General features: G+C 38.3%; 2 protein-coding genes and 1 long non-coding RNA gene across 3 annotated transcripts; all 3 read left to right on the forward strand.

Moving 5' to 3' along the window:
• The first annotated feature begins 4,006 nt into the window (after positions 1–4,006).
• LOC117481631 lies at positions 4,007–5,799 on the forward strand. The gene is made up of 4 exons (XR_004555790.1): positions 4,007–4,213; positions 4,619–4,780; positions 4,919–4,968; positions 5,052–5,799. It is a non-coding gene; the product is annotated as an uncharacterized LOC117481631 (long non-coding RNA).
• Positions 5,800–9,983: 4,184 nt separating this feature from the next.
• Positions 9,984–11,650, forward strand: LOC117481629. Its single transcript, XM_034129402.1, has 4 exons — positions 9,984–10,437; positions 11,051–11,203; positions 11,294–11,337; positions 11,422–11,650. Exons 1-4 carry the CDS (start codon positions 10,083–10,085, stop codon positions 11,533–11,535), a joined length of 666 nt encoding a protein of 221 aa, XP_033985293.1. The 5' UTR covers positions 9,984–10,082; the 3' UTR covers positions 11,536–11,650.
• Positions 11,651–15,873: 4,223 nt separating this feature from the next.
• On the forward strand, positions 15,874–18,090 carry LOC117481630. Its single transcript, XM_034129403.1, has 4 exons — positions 15,874–16,398; positions 16,532–16,675; positions 16,830–16,891; positions 17,061–18,090. The coding sequence occupies exons 1-4, from the start codon at positions 16,041–16,043 to the stop codon at positions 17,121–17,123; spliced, it is 627 nt and encodes a 208-aa protein (XP_033985294.1). The 5' UTR covers positions 15,874–16,040; the 3' UTR covers positions 17,124–18,090.
• The last annotated feature ends 1,931 nt before the right edge of the window (positions 18,091–20,021 follow it).

Raw genomic sequence — 20,021 nt, forward strand, 5'->3', positions numbered from 1 at the left:
TTCTGTTAAATTATTTCCCTTTGACAGAACATAACAATGGCAGTAAGTGAGTGAGTGAGTGAGTGAGTGAGTGAGTGAGTGAGTGAGTGAGTGAGTGAGTGAGTGAGTGAGTGAGTGAGTGAGTGAGTGAGTGAGTGAGTGAGTGAGTGAGTGAGTGAGTGAGTGAGTGAGTGAGTGAGTGAGTGAGTGAGTGAGTGAGTAAGTGAGTGAGTGAGTGAGTGAGTGAGTGAAGCCTGCGACCTAGTTCAGGCCATCAACCTGAGCTACAATGATACATGAACATGACGTGCCTGCACTCACCACCAACCAAACACGTTCTCCTAAATCTGGTGCTCTTTGTAAGCTGCCAGACTTGCCATCTCTCTCTGCTCTACTTCTGCACCACTGCTGCTTTTCTGCTCCAGCATCCACCTGTTGGCTCTGGCGATTCTGTTATTTAATAAGCACTCTTTGTAAAAATGTCTTGTAGAGTGATAATAGTGGAGCCTCAATGCCTAACTTTTTTATACTTTTGTAATAAGCATTTTAAATGTGAGTTGTTGTACAGTTCATCTTTCAGTCCACATCTTTGACTGAAATCAGTTACATTCCATAATGGCGTTTATGATTCCATCTCTGCAACAAGACACCAAAGCTGTTTTCAGCCCCCACGTACCCTTCACCAGTGGTCTGACACAATTCAAAGTAAGCTTTACAGGAAACCCACAGTGACAAACATCCCCTCACTCGCTCAGCATGCAGACAGACTGAAGCTGCAGATAGTGACCTGCTGAAGGTGTTGGTGGAATTGAGTTTAGTTTTTTGATCAATGTTTAAGTTTATTCTGAAAAGTGGTAGATTTTGTTCACATGATAAAAGTCTCCACAATCTTGAAGTCAGAGGTCAGTTTCTTAGATGTTGTTATTTATGTATAACTTCATCAACCTCAGCTATGTTTAGAAGTACAGTTTATTTTTGAATCTGTCATATCAGTGACCACATCATAACTGTGAGATCAAATAAGACGAGCTCTGGTTGCACTTTGCAACAGGGCCATCGTTTGCAGACAGATGCAGAGTGTGGTTTCATACAACGTCATATTTAAGATATGATGTTTATCTGCATTGTTGAGTCTGAATAACATCTTGTGGCATTTTCGGATGGAAGATTTTTGTTGCAAAATAGTATTTTCACTTAATTACCTTTGACTTATTCAAAGGTAACTCATAGTTATCAAGTCTTGATTTATCTTTATACACACCTACAGTACATTGAAATAATGAGGCTGGGAATATTGCAAAACAGGTTATGCTTGGAAAAACAGAGAAGGATGAGGGGATGCTGATTGTGAACTTTAGCCTCACCGGCTGCAGGTGAAACTTTTCTGACTTCTACTGGAGAAGGGTTAGGGCAGAAAAGAGAAGTTATGTGTTATACTACATTAGCTGGGATATGCAAGTTGACCTAGATCAGAAGCTCACCTACCGGGCAGAGATCATCACAACCAATCTCAGGCCAGATTTGATCACTGCTCCCAGTACTAGGATGGGTAAAAAGCAGAGAACAAATGTCACTGTGTGTGCTGTGTGCTCTGCATGTGTGACCATTAAAGAGGGTTTCCCTCCAATTCTGGGATGGAAAACACAGGTTCTCCCAGTGGAGGACGGCTGCAGAGGCTTTGTAGCCAGATAAACCACTAGGCTTCTTCAAAGCATGGGGGTCCGAGGGCAGGCACTCCGACAGGCCATCAAGTCACTGGGAGAAGCAGCTGACCAAAGTAGCAACTGGCTGTGGCTGAAAAGGAGAGATTCCATCTGGGCTGCAAAGTAGTAGAAGGGGTAAAAGCGGTGTGGGGGGGCTCACCTGGGACGCCAGGTGAAACCGTTGAGCCCTCTGGAGATGTTGTGGGCCTATCAACGAAACACTGAGGAAAGACGGTGCCCACCTTATGACCCCAATGATGTTATTACCCCTTTATCTACTCAAGAACTCAAGAAGGTGCCAATTATTATAAGGGATTTAAAAAGAAATCAAATCCTATGAGCTCAACAAAGTAGGGGCCGATCCGACCCATTTCAGCAAAAGCTGTTCTTTTCAAGGGGCTTGTTAAATATATCTTAAAAAGTGTGTTTTCTGCTTCCTCATTGTTGGACAATGTTTGAAATTCAGAAATTCGCAAGTTTAAATCGACATGAAACTGCTTTTGGGATGGCAGCGTTTAAAATGATCAGATTTTTGTATTTAGAGCAGAAAATTGAAACCTCACATAATAATCACTCACAATCCATACCTCGAGTTGGCCACTTTCACACTGGACCGTCTCAAGCTCTGGGAACTGATTACAAAATCTATTAATGTGGAACATTTAAGGTGCAACAACAGTCAATCCAAAACATCCCTCTTATTATTGTATGTGAGCAAGTGAATGTCATCAGCACATGAGGAAGCTCAAACAGACATACAGACCTTCAAAGGACTGCAGAGCCTATGCAGTCATACTGAAGATGTACACTAGTGGCCCGTTGAACTATAAAACCAAGCCGTTAGCTGAAATAGCATACAGCCCTTTGTATTAAACAAAAGGTTTAGAAAACCACAGTCATGGTTAAATGAGTGAAGACATTAGCAGTTGTATATCTTCCAGCAGTCAATAACTGTCCAACTCTCAGCTAAGCCAGCTCAAAACAAACTTGTAACACTGCACCAAACCTATACACATTGCTGGTTGGTATAGTATTTATATTCAAATATGAGCCTACATTTTCTTTAATTAATAACACGATCTGTGAGCCGATGATTTTGTGTGCTTTTATTCCTATTAGCTGTAGCCAAAGCAGCAGCTACAGTATGATGATTACTTTACTCTTTGACCAGGTGACATTATGGAAGGCGAGCAGAGTGTTTCCATAAGAACAGAACAACAGTGGTAGCCAAGCAGATCACAGCTTATGTGCAAGGTCTCTGCACACTCTGGGCTACACACTTAAGTTGTTGTTACGAATTCAACGCTCCTGTATTGTACATATTGTTGAGGTCTGATGATGAAACATGTCCAAATTGTGAACTTTGAAGAATAAACAAAATAAAGTCTTGATTCCTGGTCCATTAAGTTAAAGGGGTTAATTGGGGATTCAACACATTTCTTAGAGCAGGATCTACTTAATATGATCCATTTGACGCGTTTATTTTATTTAAGCAGGGAAAAAGCATAGGGATCCATGCCCTCTGTTAGAAGTTACAGTATAGTAACAAATGAGGCAGTCTTTTGTTACTGTACACAGTAAAGACATGCATTTGATCCTTTACTTTAGTCCTATTGGAGGATGTTCAACTTGTAGCAATTGTGCATCATTATGTCCAAGTCTATAACTCTGAAATATTCAAATATACAGTGTAAGTCCTTTGTGTGAGGTACTACTCAAGTTTTTTTAGGCTGTAATCTATCGTGTAAATGGCTACATCTCAGTTAGACGCTGAGGTTAATCCTTTTTAGGACTATATCTCCTCTAGTGATCGCATCAAACCAATAGAAAACAAGATCAGAAAAAAATGTTCCACTCAACCTGCCAATCACCATCTATACTTCCTTTAATGGAAAAGTCTGCGTAGGACATGACACTGTTTCGCTTTGCTCTAACTCTTGGTCTTCATCACACATGGACAGGCTGCACATTTTCATATATGTTCTCTTGGGTAATTATTTTTGATTTATTAATTACAAATCCATTTGGAAAGAATTGGTATTTACCTTCTCTTTATGTTTTTAGGAGGAGGAATCTGCCCCTGCTGTAATGTGAAACCCTGTTACACTGAGCCTATTGTGTTTGTTTTCCAGGAGTTGTATCTTTCAGTCATGGTTGGACCTCTGGATCAGAGTTGGAGATGACAGTCAGACCAGGAGAAAACATCAGTCTCTACTGTGACTGCAAGTTATCAACCGGAGTATACATCGTGTGGTACAGGAACTGCTCTCATGAGAACCAGCCTTCTCTCGTCCTTAAAAATGTATGGACACTAACCACAAACATTGAACGCGCACTTAATCCTCTCCCTCGTTTCCACTTTGTGAGAAACTTTTCCTCTGAGTCCTATGACCTGCTGATCATTAACACCACTGAGACCGATGAAGGGCTCTACTACTGTGGAACTGAAACGTTTTATGTGGAGAGTGAAAAACAAATTATTCGCAGACATCTTTACACAAATGGCAACGTCTCAACAAGAATCCGATTAAGTAAGTGTGCTGTTCCAGTTTTGTACCTGCAAGATATATATGTGAGTGAAGTGTATGGAATCAATTGACTTAATGTGCATGGTACAGTACTGAAATACTGTAAACATTGTTACAAATAATTTCCTTAATTCTGGGGCTGCATGTTTCATCCATATGTATTTATTCTTTATTTTTGTGCATGGTGAGCTTTGGGATGATTCTATTTCAGGCTCAAGCAATATTGATTCATACATTGCATTTGCTGGAATGAGTTAAAAGAAGTACAATACAAGACAAGCACAAGTTTCATTTGAGGGCCATACTGCATTATATTTGTTGAATTAGCTGAGGGCTGATTCAAAATGGCCCGGGGGCCAAATGTGGACACCCCTGAATTAAGCTAATCGACAAAACTTTTTGTTTTAGACTCCAGTGAGCCTGATCACAATGAGACTTCACAAAACTGTGGTGTAATGCGAGACTGCAATGGTGTGTGCTGGATGCTGCTGTTCTCTCTGTGTCCAGCTGTTGCTGCTCTGTCCTCTCTCCTCTCCTCTCTCCTGGTGTACCACCTCTGTAAGAAAGAAGGTAACTAATGTTTATCTCACTTTTAAAGTTTAACTTGTAATGTCAGACATATCTGTGATAATTCATTGACAATGATTCTCTTCTCTTGATACTGTGTGAGTGTACCATGCTGTAATGATGAAGTATTGAATTATGCAGCTAAAGAACCTCAAACTGATCAGCAAACACCTCAAACAAGACAAAATCAGGTAGGTGAAACAGTAAAATACAATTATCATGACAATACATCTGAAAATGATTATAATTCTAAACAACAAATGTCATATTTAAGGATCAAGATGTGTGCTTTGCTGCACTGGAAATTCGCCCGGCGTCACATCGACCAAAGAGGACGACAACCCAGAGTTCTGTCACCTATTCTGCCATCAACACTTCTAGGATGTAAAGAGTTTGAACAACAGCACAAAGCAGAATATATGACTGAGGTGTAAGAAAATGTGCATAAAATACATTTCAGTCAGAAAACTCATGTTTTTCTTTGATTTGTTTATTAGAAGCAGCATACTTTGAGTTTGGCTTCTTGGCTCGGGCCTCATCACTCCACAGACTTACAGAGAACATTGCAGGCGAGCCTACAGGTGCAGGCAGCAATGTAAAGGCAGCAGCAGCATTAGCGAGGCAGAGACAGATAGATCTGAGTTATATAGAGCGGCAGGTTTAGGAGAATGTGTTTAGTGGGTTGTAAGAGGGACGAGGCACGTCACGTTTGAATTCATTGGTTCTTGAGTCGACTGCCTGAACTAGCTGCAGGCTTCGCCCCATTTGTAGTAGTTTTTAATTTTTCCAAGTTCATACGTTGCAAAGTTCTCTATATTACTCTCTAAATTACTCCATTTCTAATTTCCTGACACCACTTAAAAAAGCTAGCTACAGTAGTACAGCATGGTAGATGGTAACAATAACTTTTGTGCAAGGGTTATTCAAATGTGTCTGTAATTGTTCAGACAAAAGAATACCTAAAAATAATAAAATCAATTTGAATGGCAACAAATATGTAAATGTAATTGCTGTCCCAGCTATTCCACAAGTAAAATTGCCAACTGTTCAAATAAAAAATGTCTGCTTACATGTGTGGCCACCAATGTTGTCTTTAGTTTTATTATTTAGTTGTATTTGTTGCTGTTGTTTTTACATTATTGTTCCTCAAAGATTATTTAAATAAACCTGTATAACATGGCTTAATCGAGTTGCTGTACTTGATAGCACTTGAAAAGCGTACACAGAGTGAGGGGGGGGGGGGGGGAATGCTGATGGAGTAAGATGTGAAGTAATAAACCAAAAGAGCGCTGGATGAGGAAGACACCAAGCTGTCCCAAAGAGCCTGAACAAGACGCAATGTGCTGTCAAGGTTTTAAACGGATTCACTAAAGCAGCTGGAACTTTACATCATAATTACACTTACAATAACACATTTCCAAAATGAAAATAAAACAATCAAATCAGCATTACTTTAGTTTACATCTAATGTGATATTAACAAAAACATAAACACCTACTGATATTTATTTCCTTTTTCTGTTAAATTATTTCCCTTTGACAGAACATAACAATGGCAGTAAGTGAGTGAGTGAGTGAGTGAGTGAGTGAGTGAGTGAGTGAGTGAGTGAGTGAGTGAGTGAGTGAGTGAGTGAGTGAGTGAGTGAGTGAGTGAGTGAGTGAGTGAGTGAAGCCTGCGACCTAGTTCAGGCCATCAACTTGAGCTACAATGACACATGAACATGACGTGCCTGCACTCACCACCAACCAAACACGTTCTCCTAAATCTGGTGCTCTTTTTAAGCTGCCAGACTTGCCATCTCTCTCTGCTCTACTTCTGCACCACTGCTGCTTTTCTGCCCCAGCATCCACCTGTAGGCTCTGGTGATTCTGTTATTTAATAAGCACTCTTTGTAAAAATGTCTTGTAGAGTGTAACAGTGGAGCCTCAATGCCTAACTTTTTTATACTTTTGTAATAAGCATTTTAAATGTGAGTTGTTGTACAGTTCATCTTTCAGTCCACATCTTTGACTGAAATCGATTAGTTACATTCCATAATGGCGTTTATGATTCCATCTCTGCAACAAGACACCAAAGCTGTTTTCAGCCCCCACGTACCCTTCACCAGTGGTCTGACACAATTCAAAGTAAGCTTTACAGGAAACCCACAGTGACAAACATCCCCTCACTCGCTCAGCATGCAGACAGACTGAAGCTGCAGATAGTGACCTGCTGAAGGTGTTGGTGGAATTGAGTTTAGTTTTTTGATCAATGTTTAAGTTTATTTTGAAAAGTGGTAGATTTTGTTCACATGATAAAAGTCTCCACAATCTTGAAGTCAGAGGTCAGTTTCTTAGATGTTGTTATGTATGTATAACTTCATCAACCTCAGCTATGTTTAGAAGTACAGTTTATTTTTGAATCTGTCATATCAGTGACCACATCATAACTGTGAGATGAAATAAGACGAGCTCTGGTTGCACTTTGCAACAGGGCCATCGTTTGCAGACAGATGCAGAGTGTGGTTTCATACAACGTCATATTTAAGATATGATGTTTATCTGCATTGTTGAGTCTGAATAACATCTTGTGGCATTTTCGGATGGAAGATTTTTGTTGCAAAATAGTATTTTCACTTAATTACCTTTGACTTATTCAAAGGTAACTCATAGTTATCAAGTCTTGATTTATCTTTATGCACACCTACATTCCATTGAAATAATGAGGCTGGGAATATTGCAAAACAGGTTATGCTTGGAAAAACAGAGAAGGATGAGGGGATGCTGATTGTGAACTTTAGCCTCACCGGCTACAGGTGAAACTTTTCTGACTTCTACTGGAGAAGGGTTAGGGCAGAAAAGAGAAGTTATGTGTTACATTACATTAGCTGGGATATGCAAGTTGACCTAGATCAGAAGCTCACCTACCGGGCAGAGATCATCACAACCAATCTCAGGCCAGATTTGATCACTGCTCCCAGTACTAGGATGGGTAAAAAGCAGAGAACAAATGTCACTGTGTGTGCTGTATGCTCTGCATGTGTGACCATTAAAGAGGGTTTCATCCCTCCAATTCTGGGATGGAAAACACAGGTTCTCCCAGTGGAGGACGGCTGCAGAGGCTTTGTAGCCAGATAAACCACTAGGCTTCTTCAAAGCATGGGGGTCCGAGGGCAGGCACTCCGACAGGCCATCAAGTCACTGGGAGAAGCAGCTGACCAAAGTAGCAACTGGCTGTGGCTGAAAAGGAGAGATTCCATCTGGGCTGCAAAGTAGTAGAAGGGGTAAAAGCGGTGTGGGGGGGGCTCACCTGGGACGCCAGGTGAAACCGTTGAGCCCTCTGGAGATGTTGTGGGCCTATCAACGAAACACTGAGGAAAGACGGTGCCCACCTTATGACCCCAATGATGTTATTACCCCTTTATCTACTCAAGAACTCAAGAAGGTGCCAATTATTATAAGGGATTTAAAAAGAAATCAAATCCTATGAGCTCAACAAAGTAGGGGCCGATCCGACCCATTTCAGCAAAAGCTGTTCTTTTCAAGGGGCTTGTTAAATATATCTTAAAAAGTGTGTTTTCTGCTTCCTCATTGTTGGACAATGTTTGAAATTCAGAAATTCGCAAGTTTAAATCGACATGAAACTGCTTTTGGGATGGCAGCGTTTAAAATGATCAGATTTTTGTATTTAGAGCAGAAAATTGAAACCTCACATAATAATCACTCACAATCCATACCTCGAGTTGGCCACTTTCACACTGGGCCGTCTCAAGCTCTGGGAACTGATTACAAAATCTATTAATGTGGAACATTTAAGGTGCAACAACAGTCAATCCAAAACATCCCTCTTATTATTGTATGTGAGCAAGTGAATGTCATCAGCACATGAGCAGGAAGCTCAAACAGACATACAGACCTTCAAAGGACTGCAGAGCCTATGCAGTCATACTGAAGATGTACACTAGTGGCCCGTTGAACTATAAAACCAAGCCGTTAGCTGAAATAGCATACAGCCCTTTGTATTAAACAAAAGGTTTAGAAAACCACAGTCATGGTTAAATGAGTGAAGACATTAGCAGTTGTATATCTTCCAGCAGTCAATAACTGTCCAACTCTCAGCTAAGCCAGCTCAAAACAAACTTGTAACACTGCACCAACCTATACACATTGCTGGTTGGTATAGTATTTATATTCAAATATGAGCCTACATTTTCTTTAATTAATAACACGATCTGTGAGCCGATGATTTTTTGTGCTTTTATTCCTATTAGCTGTAGCCAAAGCAGCAGCTATGATGATTACTTTACTCTTTGACCAGGTGACATTATGGAAGGCGAGCAGAGTGTTTCCATAAGAACAGAACAACAGTGGTAGCCAAGCAGATCACAGCTTATGTGCAAGGTCTCTGCACACTCTGGGCTACACACTTAAGTTGTTTTTACGAATTCAACGCTCCTGTATTGTACATATTGTTGAGGTCTGATGATGAAACATGTCCAAATTGTGAACTTTGCAGAATAAACAAAATATAGTCTCGATTCCTGGTCCATTAAATGAAAGGGGTTAATTGGGGATTCAACACATTTCTTAGAGCAGGATCTACTTAATATGATCCATTTGACGCGTTTATTTTATTTAAGCAGGGAGAAAGCATAGGGATCCATGCCCTCTGTTAGAAGTTACAGTATAGTAACAAATGAGGCAGTCTTTTGTTACTGTACACAGTAAAGACATGCATTTGATCCTTTACTTTAGTCCTATTGGAGGATGTTCAACTTGTAGCAATTGTGCATCATTATGTCCAAGTCTATAACTCTGAAATATTCAAATATACAGTGTAAGTCCTTTGTGTAAGGTACTACTGCAAGTTTTTTTAGGCTGTAATTTATCGTGTAAATGGCTACATCTCAGTTAGACGCTGAGGTTAATCCTTTTTAGGACTATATCCCCTCTAGTGATCACATCAAACCAATAGAAAACAAGATCAGAAAAAAATGTTCCACTCAACCTGCCAATCACCATCTATACTTCCTTTAATGGAAAAGTCTGCGTAGGACATGACACTGTTTCGCTTTGCTCTAACTCTTGGTCATCATCACACATGGACGGGTTGCACGTTTTCATTTATGTTCTCTTGGGTAATTATTTTTGATTTATTAATTACAAATCCATTTGGAAAGAATTGGTATTTACCTTCTCTTTATGTTTTTAGGAGGAGGAATCTGCCCCTGCTGTAATGTGAAACCCTGTTACACTGAGCCTATTGTGTTTGTTTTCCAGGAGTTGTATCTTTCAGTCATGGTTGGACCTCTGGATCAGAGTTGGAGATGACAGTCAGACCAGGAGAAAACATCAGTCTCTACTGTGACTGCAAGTTATCAACCGGAGTATACATCGTGTGGTACAGGAACTGCTCTCATGAGAACCAGCCTTCTCTCGTCCTTGATAAAAATGGATGGACAAAATCCTCTACCGCTGATCACATACTGAATCCTCTCCCTCGTTTCCACTTTGTGAGAAACTTTTCCTCTGATACCTATGACCTGCTGATCATTAACATCACTGAGACCGATGAAGGGCTCTACTACTGTGGAACTGAACAGTTGAAGGTGGAGAAAGAAGAGCACATTACTCGCAGACAACTTTACAAATATGGCAACATCTCAACAAAGATCCAATTCAGTAAGTATGCTGTTCTTGTTTTGATCTATGGTTGATTGCAGTGAATGTAATCAGAGTTATGAGTGCACTTATATCATTGATGATCTAAAAATAATATAAATTATTCCATTCAACAGCACACGTACAACACATTTTGTACATGAAAGACATTTGCATCAACAAACCCAACTTGAAGTGGAATAGTGTATAGACTTTTTCAAAAACAATTCAACCCCATTTTTGGGGCACATGTATATGTACATGTTAGTCACCCTTAAAAGGGAATTGAGGATTATCTATGCGTTTTTTTATGGTTGGGTTAGAAAAATATGAGAGGAAAGGCTCAAACAATGTTAGATGTCGCATATAATGGTGGAATTAGCAAAAAATCTGATAAACTTCAGACACAAATGAGAGAGTCCTGACAGGGTGAAACCTGTGCATTGGTCTTTGCTCAAAGGTAATGCCAATGTCATTTTTCTTTAGGCTTATTGAAGTTGAGTTCTCCAAAACTCCATTCTATTTAATTCTTGGACATATCTGGGTTCTAAGTTTTTAATTTAACATGTATTACACTGAGTTATAAAACTATTTTCATAAAAATAAAAAACAAACATTGTGGCGTTTAATTCAGCTGTTTTAGACTCCAGTGAGCCTGATCACCAGGAGACTCCACAAGACTGCAATGGTGTGTGCTGGATGCTGCTGTTCTCTCTGTGTCCAGCTGTTGCTGCTCTGTCCTCTCTCCTCTCCTCTCTCCTGGTGTATCACCTCTGTAAGAAAGAAGGTAACTAATGTTTATCTTACTTTTTAAGATTAGCTTTTGATATCAGAAATATCTGTGATAATTACTTAATTATTCATTTCTTCCCTGAAGAACCTCAAACTGATCAGCAAACACCTCAAACAAGACAAAATCAGGTAGGTGTAACAGTAAGATATAAGTTATCATGACAATAAATCTGAACATGATCATTATTCTAAACAACACATTTTACATTTAAGGATGAAGATGTGTGTTATGCCGCAGTAGAAATACGTCCGGCGTCACAGAGACCAAAGAAGAAGACAACCCAGAGTTCTGTCACCTATTCTGCCATCAACACTTCTAGGATGTAAACACTTTAAACAAGAGAACAAACACATCAAATTGTATGTGCTATTTTGCCGGAATAGTTATAGCCACTCATTGTCCCCATTTTTGAAAAGTAGTACTTAACTATATTTCTTATTTCCTGACACCACTTATTTGATATATAATAAAAATAAACCTTGAGACAAAAAACCTGTGTTTGTGTTGATTACAATTCAGCTTCAGATTCACTCTTAACACTGAATCTGAAGAAATATAACTGTAACATTTTATAATGGCCAAGATGGCTGTTTGTGTGTGACAAGACATGCTTGATGTATTCGGGCTATTTCCTGTTTTTATCTCAAGTTACCCATCAATCCCAACCCTCCTCCAGTAGAGTCTGATACAAATCAAAATATGTGTTATTTTGGGGCTCATTCTGCTACAGAGAATAACATGTATTTTTGTTTTTTAAGGAGATTTCAAATAAATAAGGATGGACCTTTCACTAGAAGTTACAAGACAGCAATGACAGTCAAGCCAACCTCAACCACATTGTGTAGGTAACACCTTGTAATAAACTAGCCTCACAGGAAACTCACAGTGAAAAACATCCCCTCATGCGACTGCAGTGATAGTGTTAAGTGCAGTGTGAGTGAACTGAAGTTTAGATCAAAGATATTGCTTAAAAAGGAACAAGCACACACCAATGACAACAGGAAAGGTTCTGGTCTCATTCACTGTATGGGGAGAGCGTGGTGAGTTGGGCCACTTTCTGTCCTTGTTGAGGGGCCTACTCTATTAAGCATGAATGCACAAATTCATTTCTAAGTTTCTTTCAAACTGATTCCCTAAACATAATTAAATCAATTTGAACTGCTTTTTTAAAATAGATTTAAATGGATTTACCAATTATTCCACTGGGCTGTCTTCATCACAGCGAGTTGAGTAGTAATCTTTAAAAAAAAAAAAAAACAAGGAGTGGCTCAACTTCCCCACACTCTAAAATCACCAAGCATCCCCCTACTTTTGTTGTTGTTGTTGTTGTTTTTTTTTACATTATTTCGATGTAATACCTGTACAACCTGGTTTATTCCGGTGCCACCGAGTTGGTCTACTTCAGGGCTTCTCAAACTCCGGACCAAGGTCCGGATCCGGACCGAACTGCAAATCAATCCGGACCGAACCCTGTGTCCCATTATTAAAAAAAAAAAAAAAAAATCTGATTCTGATAAATTAATGTACATCATTGTGTACGCGCGTCTTGTGTCTGACGCATTGTGAGAATGAACGTGCATATATATTTACTTGTGTGCGCGAGCGTGACACGCATTGCAGACCGCAAGTTTACCTTGACTTTCTAATGCCTTTTTTGCAGAGGTTCAAGGCATTGGTTACAGACAAACAGTGCCATTTCTCCCACTAGTTCAAGCCATCATACTGTATGTATGTATTGAATGTGTGTATTACAAGGCAGGCAAGTGCTTGGACCAGAAGGGGGCCCCCAAAGAAGGTAGATTAAGAAGGTCCACAGCAACGACAACATGAAACACCCTTTAATTTACTGCAACGGCATGTTGGGAAAACCCCTCAAGGGGGCCCCATGCATAGAGCGCCGTAAGACATTTTTTCTTTATTTCAGTTTTGTCGCTCCGCTCCGGGGGGGTGACTTTACTGGCATTGATCCGGACCAGTGACCTTGTATAAAGTTCACAAGTGGACCTTTAATAAAAAAGTTTGAGTACCCCTGGTCTACTTGGTAGCACTTGAGAAATGTACATAGAGAAAGGGCTGGTGAAATGCTGATGGAGTAATCTGTTAGCCACACCGGTTGCATGTGAAACTCTTCTGACCTCTAGTGGAGATGTAGATGAAGTAATAAAACAAAAAACTGCTGGATGAGGAAGACACCAAGCTGTCCTGAACAGCCTGAACAAGACACAACGTGCCATCTTGGTTTTAAACTGATTCACCTAAGCAGCTGGACCTTCACATCATAATAACAACAACACATTTCTTTAGAAGGGGTTTAAATATTTCAGATACAATTAAATCAATTAAATCAGCATTCATTTATATCCTATGTAACATTATCAAAAATATTACGTCCTATTTGATATATTTTGTTTTCCAACTAAATATTATCGCTTGAATAGCAGATCCATAATAGAGACCATAATAATAACATTAACAATTGAGAATACATTATATAATTATTATTATTTATGACTTCTGTTATTGGCATTAACCACAACATAGTGTATCCAAACTCATTCATGAAAGAAATGTATACTAATACATCTTTTCATTCTTTCCAAATTTGACTTTTTTGTTTCAGTTTGTTTTATTTCTTTCCACAACTCCAATAACAAGTTACACTTGATCAGATGTGCAGATCAACCTCCATGTGTAATTGTATTTCCTGTTTGTTGTTATTAAATACATTTAAACTTCTAGTTCACATTTTTGACTGAAATTAATCGGTAAAACTTCACAATGGTGTTTTAAGCTCTGCAACAAGACGCAACTTTTATTTCCGGACAATTTCCTGTTTTTATCTGAAATGGCTATCGGCCCCCACCCTTCACCAGTGGTCTGAGACAATTCAAAGTAAGCTTTACAGGAAACCCACAGTGACAAACATCCCCTCACTCACTCAGCATGCAGACAGACTGAAGCTGCAGATAGTGACCTGCTGAAGGTGTTGGTGGAATTAATCAGTGAACGCATCATAACTGTTAGATCAGATAAGATCTACTATTTTACACTTTGCAACAGGGCCATTGTTTGCAGACAGATGCAGAGAGTGGTTTCATACGAAGTCATATTCAAGATGTTCATCTGCACTGTTGAGTCTGAATAACATCTTGTGGCATTTTTGGATTCAAAATATTTTTTTAACAAATACATTTTTATTTTTACTTATTTTTATATTCATCAATACTCTTTTATCTATACATAAATATACATTCAAGTTACAATAACTTGTAATGAAGACAGGTATATTGGAATACACTTGAACTTATCAGGTTTTGCTGGGAAAAACAGAGAAGGGTGAAGGGATGCTGGTTGTGAACTCTCCTGACCTTTACTGGAGAAGAGTTAGGGCAGCTCAGAGACGTTATGTGTTTCATTACATCAGAAGCGGAGATCTGACCCATTTTAACAACAGCTGTTCGTTGGAAGGGGCTTGTTTAATCAAAGTAAAACAATCTTCCCTGTTTCCTCCTTGTTGGACAATGTTTTAAATTCGCAAAAATCTCCAAAAACTGATTTTGGGATAGCAGCATTTAAAATAATGTTTTTGTTTGTTTTTAGAGCAGACAATTGAAACCACACATACATATAATAATCACTCACAATCTATACCCCAAGCGGGTTTTGAACCCCCATCTCTGTGTCAAATGTGTGGCTTTCACACTGGGCCACTTCCAGCGCACTAGTTCTGTAGAGAACCACAGTGAGAAAAATATCAGAAACATGGCTTTCACCAACCTGCAGAGAAACAAATAGTCACACACTGAACTGAAGGTAAACCTTTAATATGAAACGGGATTACAAAATCAGGATACAAAAAAAGGTAAATCCCTTTTTCAGTTGTGTTAAAGAGATCTAAGGTTAAAGGATTATAGGTATGAGTTTGTCTTAATTCGGGAAACTTTTATTTTTCTTTGTTTTATTATTATTTTCTTTTTAATGCAGTATGGTACAAATATGATTTATAAAAAAATAAAATGATGTGTTTACTTTTAATTCATGTGTTGAACTTAAAAAGCATGTTAAAACTATCCTATTCTTTATGCCTAGCCTATAAATTAAGATAACACATTTTTGATTCAAAATATCTTAGTTTATTTCCTCTGGTTACATTGTTCTATTGTCTTACAGAGCACGATTAAGTAAAAAAACATCTTATTGATATTTCTTCTCTCTTGTTTATAGGAATTGCATTTGATATGAAGGTAATTCAAAAGTACATGAGAGTAATTAGGTACTTTTATGTTGTGATACTTATATTATGTTACTGTTTTTTCATGTAACCAGTAATTGTAACACAATATATTTTTTAAGTTTCCCTCCCAACCCTGACATTGAGGCGATCTTTTAATCTAGTCTGTCTCTTTGATTCTAACCAATAGAAACAACGACAGAAAAAAATGTTCAGTTCAACGTGCCAATCAAAACTGACATGTCCTTAAATAGAAAAGTCTGGGCAGGTCAGTACATCCAGCAGTAAGACCTTTCACGTTTTTCTTCATCAGGTCATCATCACAGATGGAAGGGCTCTGTATTTTTCTGGTCATTCTGCTAGGTAATATTTGGTAGACTCATTCAGTTTGAATATATTTTATTCATTGTGTTATATTAAATTAATGCGTTCATTGTCAGCGCTGTAATGAGCAGTAATCTGCATTTAGTGTAGTGGGATACACTGTGTTACTCTGTTGTAATGCACACTCATCACATTTATATTTGATTTTGTGATTGCTTTCATTTTGCTGTAGTAGTATCATGCACTCATGACTGGACCTCTGGATCAGAGTTGGAGATGACAGTCAGACCAGGAGACGACATCACTCTCTACTGTGACTGCAAGTTATCATCCGGAGTATACATCATGTGGTACAGGAACTGCTCTCATGAGAACCAGCCTTCTCTTGTCCTTCATGTAAAAGAATGGAGAAGATACTTTATGGATATAAACTATTCTCTGAATCCTCTACCTCGTTTCCACTTTGTGAGAAACTCTTCCTCCGAGTCCTATGACCTGCTGATCATTAACATCACTGAGACCGATGAAAGGCTCTACTACTGTGGAACTGATCAGTTTAAGTTGGAGCAAAACGAACGACTTACTTTCACACATATTTACACAAATGTCAACATCTCAACAAGGATCCATGTCAGTGAGTATGCTGTTCTTACTAATCGATTTATCTTAATTGACAGTATTAAAAAAAAGCTTCATCTACAAAATTAAATCTTTCAATTTTGAGGCAAACTGAGAAAAATTCAAATGTAAATCTAGATATGTATTTGTTCCAGATTCCAGCTCATGCCCTAACCCCGGTGGACACATTTTGAACCCTGATGTGCCCTGGATGATGGTGCTCACTCCAGCCTTTACTATTCTCACCTCCTTGATTTCCTTTATTCTGGTGTATCTCTTCTGTCAGAAAACAGGTACTGTTGTCGCACAATTCTTTTCCCTACTATTGTTTAAAAGAAATTATGTAAAATCTATTATTTATACATAAAGGAAAGCTCTAATAGTGAACTATATTTTCATAGGTGCAGTCGGTGGTACTTTGTAATGTTGTTGTATTTTATTTTGCAGATAAGGATCCTCAAATTCTCCAGAAAAGACTTAACACCAGGATTCAAACAAGATGGGATCAGGTAATGAACACAGGACATTTAGGAAATGTACAAAGTCTACACTGATCTATAACAGCAACTTTTAGCAGTCATCTCCTCGTCAACAGTGGTTTCATATTTCACAGTTAGACATCTTTATTTATAACAGCAAACAATATTTCTAAATAACAAATGTCAAATGATCTCTCAGGATGAAGATTTGTGTTTCACACGAGTTGTGTTCCGAGCGAAGGATGGAAGAAAACAACAATAGACGGAAAATGGACAACAATATCACATTCACACTGTTTAGGCAGAAACAAACTAAAGTGCAAGGAGTTCAGATTCAGAAGGTTTACATTCATGTGCTCAGTTTAAGTATTCAATCCCTCCTGCTTTTCTCTCAGTTGTTGTGCCAATTTATTAGATCATGAAGTGTTGACGTGTTTTATAAAGATTGGGTTTAGTGCCTCTTTACCTGTTCTTACTGATATCTTATTAATAAGCTGTGTTCAAACAAAATGTTATCATCAACTAACAAAATGCTCCTTTCCTTATTGATGAATGTGGTATCATTACATATATTTGAGTCCTGATAAAAATGATCAATATAAGAACAAATAATAAATACATTGAAAGGATAGCAGGATGAACATTTCAGTATTCTAGAAAAACAGTACAATTCTAAATATTTTAGATACATTTTACATAGCCTACTTTTTGATCCAAGTGAATTGACTTAATTCAGGATATTTCTCTCTTTCTCGTCGCTCTTTGACTGTTGGATGTGCCAACACGATATCTGCATATTTGTTCCTTAACTAAGTTGATGTGACTTAAAATGTAATGTAACATTTAACATTAATTTATATCCAATGTGACATTATCAAAAACATTACCTCCTATTAATGTATTTTGTTTTTCTACGAAATATTATCGATTGAATGACAGACCCTTTAGTAGACCATAATAATTAAATTAATCATTCATAATACAGGTTATTATTTAGGACTTCTGTTATTGGCATTAACCACAACATATTGTATCCAAATTCACTCATGAAAGAAATGTAATGTATTTCTTAATGTTTTCATTCTTTCCAAATTGAACTTTTTTGTTTCAGTTTGTTTTATTTCTTTCCACAACTCCAATAAGAAGTTACACTTGATCAGATGTGCAGATCAACCTCCATGTGTAATTGTATTTCCTGTTTGCTATTATTAAATACATTTAAACTTCTAGTTCACATTTTTGACTGAAATTAATCGCTAACATTTCATAATGGTGTTTTATAATTATTGCTCTGCAACAAGACACAACATTTATTTTCAGACAATTTCCTGTTTTTATCTGAAATGGCTATCGGCCCCCACCCTTCACCAGTGGTCTGAGACAATTCAAAGTAAGCTTTACAGGAAACCCACAGTGACGAACATCCCCTCACTCGCTCAGCATGCAGAGAGACGGAAGCTGCAGATAGTGACCTGCTGAAGGTGTTGGTGGAATTAATCAGTGAACGCATCATAACTGTGAGATCAGATAACACGAGATCTGGTTGCACTGTGCAACAGGGCCATTAGTTGCAGACAGATGCAGAGAGTGGTTTCATACAAAGTCATATTCAAGATGTTCATCTGCACTGTTGAGTCTGAATAACAACTTGTGGCATTTTTGGATAGAACATTATTTGTTAAAACAAAAAATGCTTCTTCTACTTATGTTTATATTTATCAAAACTCTTTTATCTATAGAGAAGAGTTTGGGTAGCTCAGAGAGGTTATGTGGTTCATTACATCAGAAGGAGAGATCTGACCCATTTCAACACATCTTCCCTGTTTCCTCCTTGTTGGCAGGGGCGCCGTAAGGGGGTGAAAAGTTATTCTAAGGGCCCGTGACTGACAGGGGCCCAAAAATGTTTAGAACATTAAGAAAAAATGTTCTTAATTTGTAACCTTTCATCATTTATCAATAATTAACATTAATAGAACGTTATATTGATAATGTACTCACTAAACTTACGATTCATTACGATACGAACTTTTTTTCTTCCAAAAGTTAACTATCCAAAGCCTCTGTACACCCCCCTCTATTTACATGTAATGGTTTGGTCCTGCCTCCAAACGCGGTGCGGCACCGGCCCTTTCTAGCAGAGAGTGAGAGCATGTGAGGGTGGATGTTAGTACTTACTGTACCATGTCTCAACGACTAACAAAGTCAGGCTTTCAAAAAAGAAAAGAAAGGAGAGAAAGACAAGAGAGAGGGCCTAAAGGGCGACAGTATGCCACCCAGTTTTTCAAAAGAAAAGGTGGGTGTGGTCCATGAGTGGTGGAAATTAGTCTGTTAGCTAAGCTTAGTCCATTGTAAATAATAATTGTAATGTTTTGCTGACATAAAGTACTGTTAATATCTAATATAGGTTTTTAATTTCACTCCTCTTTTAGCTGACATTTAATAAATGCAGGTACATTTTTAGCAGCTATTCATACTAAATCAGTTGTCCCTCCCCCTGGTGCCAGGACCAACAGATCCACATTTAGGCTCAGCAGCCCTGTCCCCCCATAAGGCTTTGCAGTCTTGCCATGCTGTCCATTGAAAGCCAGTTGGCTAGAAAGCTGGACTTCAAGGACTTGATCAGTGACTTTGCCTGTAAGAAGGCTAGGCGCTGGGCTCTTGGTGAGTAAGGCTGAGCAAGGGCTCGTAATAACTGTTAAAGGGCAAGGCTATGGTAACGATATTGGATCACTACACACAAGATGCATGATGAGAAAAAGACTGAGAACAGGTAATAGGCTCTGATTTAGCACCACCATCAGGCCTTTTCATTTCCGTTTCCATTTTGTTGTCCATTTACACTTTAATACCCGCTTATTTTGTAGTTGGTATGTATATTTAATAAAATAATCTGCTGCTTATGTTATTTTTTGTGTTATAGTATTTTATAAATGATAATATTGGTGTTAATGTTCACTTCATTTTAATTTAAAAGGTCATGTATATTTAAGTTATATTTATTTGGATTTATGAATATTCCATTCAAAAATGTTATTATTAAAAAGGCATTTACAGCATAAAAGATGACTATTGAGGTCGACAGTATAGAGTGCCACAGTGACGCGTCCTAAAACCCGGAAGTAAGCTGTGCATGGGTTCCTTCGACAAAAAAGCAATGCAA

The sequence above is a fragment of the Trematomus bernacchii genome, unplaced genomic scaffold (genome assembly GCF_902827165.1).
Source record: "Trematomus bernacchii unplaced genomic scaffold, fTreBer1.1, whole genome shotgun sequence".
Taxonomy (NCBI): Eukaryota; Metazoa; Chordata; class Actinopteri; order Perciformes; family Nototheniidae; genus Trematomus; species Trematomus bernacchii.

What these genes read in the sequence shown, in the direction of transcription:
- LOC117481630 (XM_034129403.1), top strand. Translation starts at nt 16,041, where the DNA reads ATGACAGTCAGACCAGGAGACGACATCACTCTCTACTGTGACTGCAAG. An exon ending in TCTCTTCTGTCAGAAAACAG is followed by an intron (nt 16,676 to 16,829) that starts GTACTGTTGTCG and finishes TTTATTTTGCAG; the next exon opens with ATAAGGATCCTCAAATTCTC. An exon ending in TTCAAACAAGATGGGATCAG is followed by an intron (nt 16,892 to 17,060) that starts GTAATGAACACA and finishes ATGATCTCTCAG; the next exon opens with GATGAAGATTTGTGTTTCAC.
- LOC117481629 (XM_034129402.1), top strand. Translation starts at nt 10,083, where the DNA reads ATGACAGTCAGACCAGGAGAAAACATCAGTCTCTACTGTGACTGCAAG. An exon ending in CTCAACAAAGATCCAATTCA is followed by an intron (nt 10,438 to 11,050) that starts GTAAGTATGCTG and finishes CGTTTAATTCAG; the next exon opens with CTGTTTTAGACTCCAGTGAG. An exon ending in TCACCTCTGTAAGAAAGAAG is followed by an intron (nt 11,204 to 11,293) that starts GTAACTAATGTT and finishes TCTTCCCTGAAG; the next exon opens with AACCTCAAACTGATCAGCAA.